We start from the raw sequence: 11142 nt of genomic DNA, 5'->3' as shown, positions 1-11142 counted from the left end.
CAGTAGACTTAGATGCTGCTCACACAGTCATAAATCCATAACTTAACAAGAGCGGTGCCAAAGCCTGATTTCTAAGCCGCCCCTCTGATCCTGTTAGCCTTTACAGATGAATGTTTCAGCTGCACACAAACACTCCTGAGTGCTCGGACGCACTGGTCACAAAGTGCTACATATTAACAACAGCGGGGAGAAAGTCTGTACAAAGGAAAAGAAAACAGCTTCCACCAACAGACAGGCTCTGTTGTTGTCAGCAGGCACTGTTATGTGATTGCAAACCATGCAGGTTTCAAAAAGGACGAAGATGAGCTGGTGGGGAAAAAAAGGGTCTTGTTTTTCTTTTCTTTTTTTAACTCGAACTTGATTTTTCTAAGGTCATCAGCAAACAATGAGAAAGAAACTCCAACACCCTGTCGCGCTACCTGAATGTTTACTTCAATCATAGCTTGGGATGCAAAGTTAACTTGACTCTGTTTTTAACACCTAGGCTGTAAAAAGACCACTACATAAAACCACCTATTTTTTTTTTTTTTTAAACCTTTTGTGACCAGTAATAGGAGCCCCAATCATTTTTTGTGCCCCGATTAACTGTAGCCTAAATCTTGACAGCTTTAGTTTTGCAACAAGATCTTGGTTTGGAAAACTTCCAAATCAACTGAGCTTTTTAGCGTAATTAAACACATTAAACCCAGACTGTGGAGAGCAGGAGATGGTAATGTGGCATTTTTATTCTCAAAGCTGCACCTGCATAAAACAAGGAGAACTCTACCAAAGCGTGACCCATTTCCTCCCTCAAATTTATTTAAAAACTGGCATGGTTTCTGAATGTTGGTGTTAATTGGGGCTTTTAATACTTTCGGTGTTTAACTTTCCACAATTGCCTCTGTCTCTTACCTACTTCCGAAATCATAAAAAGGTCTAGAACCAGGCAACTGCATGTGTTTCTCTGTATCCTCCAGCGAGTTGTCCCCATCTATGAAATCCATGCACCAGGCTAACTGCAATTTAAGCTATAGCTTACACTGGAACTACTTCATCAGGGGTAATCGTGTCTGAAGTTTTAAGGTTTTAGTGGAGCAAAAAAAAAAAAAAAAAAAAAAAAGACTCAAAAGACAACATAATGTATAATTTAAAAAAGTATAGTTTACTTTTTGTGCATTGAACAGACAACGACATGTTCAGTGTGCAGTTCGATGATTGAGCAACAAGTTAAGAGGTTGACAACTCAGTGATTCCATTTTTTTTTAATTTCTGCAAACAGCTATCAATGATCAGCACTATGCTGAATGGACATGCAGCCAAACAAACATAACAAACAAAAAAAAATTCTGAATGTCTTCTCTTGAGCGTGGTTTAGTTATAGTCAGAGGTAACAAAAATATTAAAATATATTTAGACTTAATAATATATTTTAACATAAAAGCCTCCAGCAATAAGTTAGATAAAATACGTGATCTTCCAGGGAAAAATAATTCTCTCATCACAGAGCTTCTTTGATGAGTGAAGAGAGTCTTCTGAAAGCCTGTTGAAAGAATTGTGAGAGATTAGAGTCAGTTATGGAGTGTGTGTGTGTGTGTGTGTGTGTGTGTGTGTGTGTGTGTGTGTGTGTGTGTGTTCACACGTATTTACGTGCGTTACATGCGTGTACCTCATCAATCTGTTCTGGTGTGGAGAGAGAAAAGGCCGCTCTGACATAGGGACAGGGGTCACTGCTGTTGATCATGAAGACGCCTCCGGGAACCAGAAGCACCTTTAGCCCGCAATCAAACACACACGATTCCTGTTACTCAATATTTGAATCACTTTACCCTTTTACACAGTTGGTCTTTTCATGCATCCAAGGACGGGACTGGTCTTTGTTTTTCTCATTGGCTCTGTGTGTTATGTGAACACCAGCTGGAGTGTGTCTTGTACTAAGGTAAAGCCAGACAGGTCGTCATATTTAATTCTAAGGACAACACAAATGAAAAACAACTTGATCAAGTCGGCAAAAATATTATTTTTTTAATGCACGACTGCCAGCCAAGAAATACTCCCCCATATAGACCAAAAGTTGCTGTTTTTACATTTAGCTTTTTGTACAGATTAAACAAATGAAATACAACGTGTTAATTTGTGAGCTTTAGAGGTGCAGGTTGTTGTATTTTTTTTTATCTTCAGTAAGAGCCACGCTATCGGTTTCCCTGTCTCCACTCTTTATGCTGAGCTACGCTAACTGGCTGCAGCTTCATATTTAACCTACAGACATGAGAGTGGCATCGATATTCTCATCTAACCTTTGGCAAGAAAGTGAGTAAGACTATTTTACAAAATGCAAAACAATTTATTTAACATCTTTCAAACATACTGCTACTACAAAAACTGGCTGTTACAATCCACCATAAAACACTCAGAGAGGCCTGAGGAGAATTTTTACAGCTTTGAATCATGGAAAAGATAAAGCAAAAGCAGGATTCTCTTTGTGAATTTGTGTCAGATTCCAAGTGCTGTTATTCCTCCTCTGTTAGAACCAAGGATACACTGGAGACAGTTTTCACTATCTGCTGTGTAGAGGTTTTAAATATTCAGGATTCTGAGGAGAGAAACCAACTGTGCAGAGAAATTGGAAAAGCCTGATTGTACCCACTCATGTTTTTACATGAATAATCAGCTATTCGCTATCAGGGATTTACAGACACTCAGTGTGTGTTTGTCTGTGTAGGAGGGGAAACACTCAGTTGCTAAACCCACTCACACTGCGCACAATGGCTGCTTTACGTGCACCATCCTTCGCTCTATTCAGACAAACCTGCCTCACCCCTGCCGCAAAACATCTGCTCACAAACAGTGCGACACGGAGACACAGAGAGAAGCCAAAGCACCCAGGTGCATTCTGGGTACCTGTTCATTTGCATATTGGCATGAAGCAGGTATGTGTCAACCTTTAGCGGACAGAGTTAAATCACAAAAAGATTAATATGCGTAGGTCTGAACTGGAAGACGATAGGATTGTGTTGTGTGTTTGTAAATTCTGACCTCTTTCTCCAACGCCTTCTCCATAATGAGCTGTTGGGTATCAGCGATGCCCTTTAGTTTGATCCACAGGAACATGCCTGCTGATGGGGTGTGCCACTCTGCTACATCTACACACACACAGACCCACACCCACACAAATTAGAGAAAAATGAAAAGCAGTCAGGATTTCCCCTTCTGTGGTCTTTGTTTGTCGCTGCAGTAAACTCTTTTCTGTGCAGCTTCTCTAAAAATTCTCATCCATCCAACCAAATCTTGACTAAACATACAGTCTATTAAGCAGTTTACAGCTTCAGAAATGTAGTGGTTGCTGTTCCAATGGCATGAATCCCCGTCTGCCAACGAGAAAGTACTTGAACACGCAGTTCCATGAATGGTCACTAGGTGCTCATACTAGATGCTACTTTTGAGCAAGTTTTGAGTATTTAGTGTGTTCACGCCGGAAAATATGACCATTTAAAAAAAAAAAAAAAAAAAAAAAAGTGTGCATATGCAGAATAAAAAAACCTATTGATTTAGTTTGTGTGCTGTTGACGGACACTCTTCTCCCACAATGCAATGCATAAAGGAAATGGTGCAGCTCCCTCACAGCTGGAAAATGTTAAAACTAATTGTGGTTGGTGGTAAAACAGCACCAGGAACAGTTTTAAAAACATGGCATGTTTGGAAAAAAAAACATGTGCTGTGTCTTTGTTACGTGTATCTGGCAGTGACATCGCATACTGTCTGATCTACTAATTGCCAAAACATCACACTATAAAAGATTTTTATAGACAAAATACTGTGTACAATAAGCATGTAGTTTGGAATTGGGACACAGCTTCAGACTGCACTTCAGTGACACATAATAATTCTCACTATTAATGTCTATGCCAGTATTTTTTTCCAACAAGTTATGGTCTGGACGGCTAATTTCACTTCTTCTTACGTATTTCTCGGTGGCATACATTTATCTATTATTTTCTTTTCACTCTCAGCCTTCAAGAAACTGTGAGGTCAGTTATAAAATACTGTTTTTACAGAAAATCCAACTCAAAAGGCTGCAAAATGACCATTTAAAAATGTATAGGTCCACAAACCTTTGAGCCACTTGTCTGCAGAGCTGATCATGGCATCACGTTGTTTCCTGTAAAACTCAATCACCCTGTGAGAAGAGAGAACAACAGTTTCATGCATCGCTGCAGGAGTGGCTGTATCATTTATCATAAATGAGCTAATACCTTTTCTTAACCAGTCCAGCCTGTCCTGCAGAGCAGATGTGGCTAATACAGAGAAAATGTTGGAGGTGACATACCTGTCTATGTGCTGGAGGAAACCCTCTTGACCCCAGCTGTGCAACAACTGAGACACCATGAGCTGAAAGGAAGCAGGACACAGGTTACATAATGGGAGGACTGTTACAGATTCAAAAGAGATCAAAGAGGAACAAAACTCTTGTACTGTGAAATGATTGTACTCATCTGTTGTATTTGTTAGTACAACAGTGCAGTTAGAGTATGACACACCTTCTTTTCATCACAAAGCTTTGTGTTTTTTTTCTTGCCTGTTAATGTTGACAGTTAGTCATCATATAAAAGACATGTGTGAGTAAATGTGTACCAGCCTGCATGGATTTCTGAGTTACTGCCAACATTTTAGTCCAGATTAGATGAAAAAGCAGAGGCAGGTATTGAATCAGAGGATGGCAGTAGATCTTTTGCGGATCCTTAATAACCCTCTTCCTCTGTCTTGTTAAAACCTCCTCTGCAGCTGCTGCCAATCCAGACACACCACAACGTCTTATTTAGCTCTATTTGGCCTCGGCTATAGCATGACAACACACCCCTTCTCGCTGGCGAGTTCGAGTTTGTGTTGGTATAAATGTAGTGTGCCTGAGGGCTGGGAACAGAGGCTGGCAGACCATACAAGTCTGTGATGACTCTGCTCAAAAATATGCTTCATTGTTGGCACTCTGCGTACGGAGACTGCATAACTGAGCCGCTCTGCTCCGTGCTTACTGCTGCATGGAGGTCTGCTTGGTTGGGGTACTGTCAGTGCAAACAGCATTTTCAAATTGTTTCTTTTAGCCCATTTAGATGCCACCAAGACGGAGGCTGCCACACACGATGAATATCAAACACCAACACAAAGCAGGAAGCGGTTTGCAAGTAAGCCACAAATATAAATTGTTAATTTAGTGATGGTGAAAAAAGGCAGAATGTGGTGGTGGAAAAGTAAGGTTTTATTCACCTGCGTGAAGGTACTAGTGTGCATTGTTGAGGCCTGGATGTGCAGGACCACCCGGTCCACCAGCGGTTTCGGGCCGGTCACAAAACCTATCCTCAGACTGAAACAAAAAAAAAAAAAACAGACAAGCAACCAAAGACATGAACGTGCTGGTGCATGTATACATAAAACATCTCCCACACAGAATCATGTGTGATATTTAACTTGACATTACTTGAGATAGTAACCCCACAACCTAGAAAATGGCACTTGTGGACATAAACACACATAAAAATTCACTTGTATGTGGTTCTGAATATACTGTATACTGACTTTACACGTTGTTGAATGCTCTTAATCTGCAATTTTGGGGTTTGTATTGATGTTGCCTGGTCTTTCACGTAAAAAGTTCTTAATGTCAAAGCAACAAGCCAAGAATGGCGAGACAAGATTAATTACAGATTCTAATTCGGAAAGTACATCTGTCTGCAAAAACTTTGACTTGATCAAATACGTTTGTGACTTTTATGACTTCAATCTGGAAAAATCTGAGTGTGACTGTGTAGTTAGGGATGTAAACGAAAGGACATGTCTGTAATATTATGTTTGTGATATAGTAATGATTAAAAATCTTTAAAACATGCTAAATAAAGTCAACTCTCTAAAATATGACTGTAGCATTAAGTTTTCTCTTCTTTAGAACTAAAGGGCCAAACTATGACCAAAAGCCCCAGACCATGAGTAAACAAAAGCATGGAGACAGGGGTGTCCACATATAATGTATTTGGCCACGAAGGATCCTTTCCTATAAACAAAATCATCAGCTGTATCCTGCACACACAACCATCAGATACGAGCAGCGGGGAATTGCACAAGCAAATTAAACTGCAAGATAGACTGGAAAAACACACCCTGCTTTCATATCAGGTCCCAACACATTACAGGAAAAGGGCAAACACTGTGCTGTAGCAGAGTCAATAAAATCTTTCACAGTAACAGCAGAGCTTTGCATGCACTGGAATAAAAAAAAATAAAAAAATTTAAAAAAAAGCAACCGCCACCAACACACACACCCTGAAGACAGGATCTTAGAGAAAGAGTCTGTCCTGATGATCCTCCCGTCAACGTCCATGGAGAGAAACGTGGGAGCCCACGGCTGCCAAATACAGAAACATAACGTGAATCACACTAGACTCTGGCCTCAATTCATAATTATCCAGATCAGACAGTAAAGTAACAAAAAAGGAGACAACTCAACTATTTCAGATTTTTAAATGTACTGTAATGTAAAAGTAAGTTCTGACAAACAGAGGAGGAGAGCGGACTATTTCTGTACCTTGTTAAACTGCAGGAAATAGTACGGGTCGTCCTCGATGATGAGCATGTCGTACTGCCTGGCCATCTATTAAAAAGACCGGAGGACGTTAATAGAAAACGACAGGGGAAATCTGCAGGGAGAACAGCTTCACAACAGGCTCTAATTAGCAGAGCCAGCGCTTCACTGACTGCTTTGCATAAATCTGACTGAAGAGAGATTCAGATGGATCCATAACGTAAAACTTCATCTGCAGTGTGTGCATGCAGTCATCTTTGAACCCGAGCATATGCAAAATTAACATTTCTGTGTTTTTGTTTTGCGACTTGGCAGACAAACCTCATACACTTCTTTCTTCCTCTGAGCCGTCATGGAGGCACCAGTGGGGTTTCCCCCGTTGGGGATGGTGTAGAGAATTTTGGGAGCGGTGCTGCCGGGCTGGTGGACTTCTGAGGGGTCCCACCGAGACAAGACCTGCTTCAGGGCTGCAGGTATCATGCCGTGCTGATCGCTGGGAACGTTGATTAAGTTGCAACCCAGCGGCTGAAGCTACAGAGTAAAAGACGTAAGTTAAAAGGTTACAGGACCGTGAGTGACTGTGTGTTTGTGCGGTTGGAAATAAAATTATCATTATAAAAGAAAGAGCTCTCACCGCTGCCAGTGTGCCTGAATACGTGGGTGCATCCAGCAGAACGTTGTCTCCAGGGTTGACCAGCATCTCAAACACCTAGACCCCAGAAAACAGTTAACACACAAGACTCAAAAACACGGTGGGAATCAAAATGACATTAATCATTGGGACTTCTTTTATAGCAATATGTAACACAATAAGATTTATGTAGTGAAAATCACGTCAAAAAATAAATATATTCTATTTATTAAGCGTAGTTTACTGTATGTAATGAAATTTGTGTATTAAAAAAACAGAAACTGATTGTTTAAACATGGATGATGCACAAGAACTGAGTTGGCGAGCTCCCAAAACAGAAAATTACTGACACAAACATCTTCATGTGACCCTTTGCTTTTACATCTGGTCCTCTAACAACAGTGCGAGTGAAAGTAAACAACAGCCATTTGCAGCTGGTGGTGTCAGTACCTTACAGAGCCCCTCCTGGCTCCCCGTCGTCACACACATCTCCATCTGGCCGTTCTCTGGGGTGTAGCTGGCGGTCGGTGGATTGTGGAGGTTCTTCTGCAGGTTCTTCATCCACGTCAGCAGCTCGGGGATTCTACATCGGGATGGAAACTTTTTCAAGACTGAGAGCACGATAGAGTTCACACTGTAATAACCAGTGGCATTTATAGACTACAGCACAAAAGAGCTATAAAACCTCAGTTAACATAAAGGAACAAGGTGTAGGTGTACGATACTTCACAGGGCATAAGCTAATATGTCATCACTGACTACTCAACAAACTCAAAGTCAACAAATTAGTCAGTGATGCGAGTCACTTGAGGCCGGGGAGTTTACAGAGGTGGTCATAAAAAGATAAAGGTCGCTGGAGAATGATAACCTCCACACTCCTCTGCTGTAAAGACTTTATTCTAACGTAGCCTGAAGTAAAGATAAGACACATATTTTAAAGAAGGTCTTTAATGTCCAGACGTTCCGGCTATTTCACGTTAACTATTACTGTAGAGGGCCACATGCATAAGGAAAATTCTCAATAGCCTGGCTACCAGCACTTCTCAGCACAAGACAACACGGGGACAATATTGGCAAAAACTATCTTGACACTGACGAGGGTACAGGGTTCTCACCCTCTGCTGTTCAGGACGAGCTCTGTATTCAGTTCTTAATTCAGTTCTTAATTTCTCATATCCCAGAGTACAGCTTCACTTAGACCGATAAGATGCATTTTATTATTTAAAAACCTTACTTTCTGGATCTTGAAAGTATCTCTACGTTTGAATGTCTCTGTTCATGTCCTGGAAAGTCTCACGAAGCAGTGACTGACGCTACAAAACGCGGATTCCTGTCTTGCTCGCCCACCCATTCGAGGCGGAGTACTGCAGCGCTCTCTTCATCGCGGCTTCATCGAAGGTGACCGTCTGTCCATTCTTCACCGTGATGGACGCTGACTGGAAGGGGAAGGTGTTGGGGTTCGGCGCTCCTCCGGCCAGAGAGATCAGGGTCGGAGGCGACCGCTGCTGCAGCTCGGCTGCGTTCGGTTGGAGACAGAGAAGATGAGGGTTGACTTTTACTGAGGTTTCAGCTGAAATACTAAGATCCTAGTGTAGGAAAAACACTTCACAAATGATACTATAACCTGTGACCTACACCAGCAATTAAGATATCAAGATTTTAGGAATTTTCTTGGGAAAAAAACATTAATTCATTATTCAGTTTCTTGCTCCAAAGTACCCAGTGAGCATATCTGGACACTCTGCAGGTGAAAAGGCTTTAGAGCCCGACTGATACTGGAATTCTGTGGCCTTTTTTAGAATCATATACATTTCTTAACAAAATCTCATTATAAAAAATAGACATTTAATGATCCCTTAAATTTGGTCATTAAAGAACTATGACTTAAACATGTTTTAAACAGAACATTTAAAAGTTAAAAAAAAAAACTCCTCTATGATGTACAAACTGCATAATAAAGGTGCTGTTTCTAAATAACCTCAAACATTTTTAAAGTTAATCTACTGCAGTTTCTTCTTACTTATCATTACTGAAGTGTCTGCGATAAACTGGAACAAAAGAGTACAGAGTATCTCTAACATGACTGAAATGGATTGTTTCAGGAATTTATTTTTTCTTTTTTTTTAGATGTATATTAATTGCAGCAGCATTTCAGTGACTGCATCTCTGTGTACGGCAGGTTTAGTACAGGTGACGTGGCAAAATAGTCACTAAAATGCCGCAGTAACAGTGATGACATGTACCAAGTTGGGTACATATAAATTACTAAAATACTTCAACTCTTCAGCCAAATTTGTCCCGGTTTTAACCTTCTGGCCCATATTTCACCTGAATAAAATCACCCCCGATCTCCAGGGGCCCCAAAAGTCCAGTTTTATTTTAACTGAGTCAGCTGGTTTGTGTTAATTTAATTGAAATTTACTATGGGAATATGCAGCCCCAAAGCACAATTTGAACTGACGTGACAAGGGGCTTAAGGTGGTCCTTGCTATATTAGCTGATCTTAACGCCCTGTCCTGAGGAGGGTCCCTGAGTCAAGATCTGGTTTCAAGACATTTATTATTTAAGCCGATACTGTCCTTACACGTTACATATGTACAAATAAATTTCTAAAATGTATTAAACTGTCAGAAAATAAATATAAAATGCCTGTCCCTATTTCCTTAAAGTCCAAGGTGATGTCCTCAAAATGACACGTTTTGTCGAATCAACAGTCCGGACCTCAAAGATCTTCGGTTTATTGTTTCATAAATCAAAGAGTTCTCAGTTGAGAGCAAATCCTCTCAACTGAGAATCTGAAACTAGTGAATATTTGGTATTTTTGCTTCAAAAAAATGACTTACACACTGGATCCGTTATCACAATACTTACTGTAATTTTTTCTGTTGACGGACTGACTGATTCATTGACCAACCTTTTTTTTTTTTTTTTTTCCAGCTCTAGTTTAATCAAATTGCCACACAGCAAGCCCGGGGCCAGGGGCAGTATTCCTCCACAGAGAAACAACGCACACCGTGCTGTGACGGGGAGGGATGGGGCCCCGCAGCCTCGACGAGGTGCCCGCCGGCTACCACAACCCGCAGTCACTCCCTCGGCCCCTCATTTTATTCAGGGGAAGCTTCTCGTGAAAAGCAGACTAGCAGTAAAACTTACTCAGCATCCTGATGGGAGAGGGCTTTCTGGCTGCACTAACGGCCGTCAGGAAACGAGCGTAATTCATGATTCCTGCAGAAAAATCAAAATAAATAAATACATAAAAATGATGCATTCAGAAATACTAGTTTCCTTTCACATAAAGAAATAATTGGGTTTATTCATCCTTTTCAGTGTCAACCTGTTGCTGAGCCTCACAGCGAAGCAGCTGTTCTGCGTTTTTTTTTTTTTTATCTTTTATTTCGCATTCGATTTAAAACAAATATAAACTCTGTGAATGAACTGCGTTTGACCCCGGGCAACATACCGGAAAAAAACTGATTCCTGATTTCGCCACACTGGTTTGCTTAACGCAACAGAAATCGATGCTGTACGTTAATCAGACCGGCAGCGTAGCTTCGGACACATGTAGCTCAACACTGATCGGTGTCAAAGCGAGCTAGCAGACACGAGCAGGGGTTGACACTCGTCGGGGCACCGCCGTGGACGAGTGGACGTAAATTACACCAAATATGACTGATAAATATAACGTTAGTTGCGGTATAAAACTCGTCCACGTTCATCCGTGTAACTGACCTTGCGTACGGCCGGTCGACCGGCCCGTGGACTTCTGGTTAATGTATTCCTTTGATATGGGGGGATGCGAAATGGTAGGCTGCAGTTTTTCATGACATGAACTACACTACCCAAGCTGTAGAAGAAAAAACACAATTACGCTAGCGGTTGTCGTTTGCGAAACGACTCCGCTTAAGTTGTTTTATGAGGGTTTTTTTTGTGTGTTTTAGTCGGTGTCATATAGCCAGTTAGATCA

The 11142-nt window shown here is 41.0% G+C and overlaps 1 protein-coding gene across 2 annotated transcripts; it reads right to left on the bottom strand.

Moving 5' to 3' along the window:
- Positions 1 to 1120: 1120 nt before the first annotated feature.
- On the bottom strand, positions 1121 to 11020 carry aadat (aminoadipate aminotransferase). Of its 2 annotated transcripts, none has more exons than XM_040141633.1 (14): positions 10908 to 11020; positions 10332 to 10403; positions 8526 to 8694; positions 7629 to 7761; positions 7182 to 7256; positions 6869 to 7078; positions 6551 to 6616; positions 6288 to 6370; positions 5239 to 5335; positions 4304 to 4365; positions 4089 to 4153; positions 3013 to 3119; positions 1646 to 1747; positions 1121 to 1519 (listed from the first exon to the last, which is right to left on the bottom strand). In XM_040141633.1, exons 2-14 carry the CDS (start codon positions 10396 to 10398, stop codon positions 1478 to 1480), a joined length of 1278 nt encoding a protein of 425 aa, XP_039997567.1. In that variant the 5' UTR covers positions 10399 to 10403; positions 10908 to 11020; the 3' UTR covers positions 1121 to 1477. The 2 variants fall into 2 exon arrangements, with proteins under 2 accessions (XP_039997567.1, XP_039997568.1); XM_040141634.1 differs by lacking the exon at positions 10908 to 11020 and adding an exon at positions 10639 to 10856.
- Positions 11021 to 11142: the final 122 nt, after the last annotated feature.

Source organism: Xiphias gladius, chromosome 12 (genome assembly GCF_016859285.1).
Source record: "Xiphias gladius isolate SHS-SW01 ecotype Sanya breed wild chromosome 12, ASM1685928v1, whole genome shotgun sequence".
NCBI lineage: Eukaryota > Metazoa > Chordata > Actinopteri > Istiophoriformes > Xiphiidae > Xiphias > Xiphias gladius.
The sequence above is the reverse complement of the archived record's forward strand: the minus strand, read 5'-3'. Positions and strand labels throughout refer to the sequence as shown.

Bases quoted from the DNA above. Each gene is read 5' to 3' on its own strand.
- aadat (XM_040141633.1), bottom strand. From the start codon at position 10,398: ATGAATTACGCTCGTTTCCTGACGGCCGTTAGTGCAGCCAGAAAGCCC. The intron at 7,079-7,181 runs GTGAGAGCTCTT...TTTACTCTGTAG, and splicing joins ATTCAGGCACACTGGCAGCG to CTTCAGCCGCTGGGTTGCAA. The intron at 1,520-1,645 runs GTACACGCATGT...TTCTTTCAACAG, and splicing joins CACCAGAACAGATTGATGAG to GCTTTCAGAAGACTCTCTTC.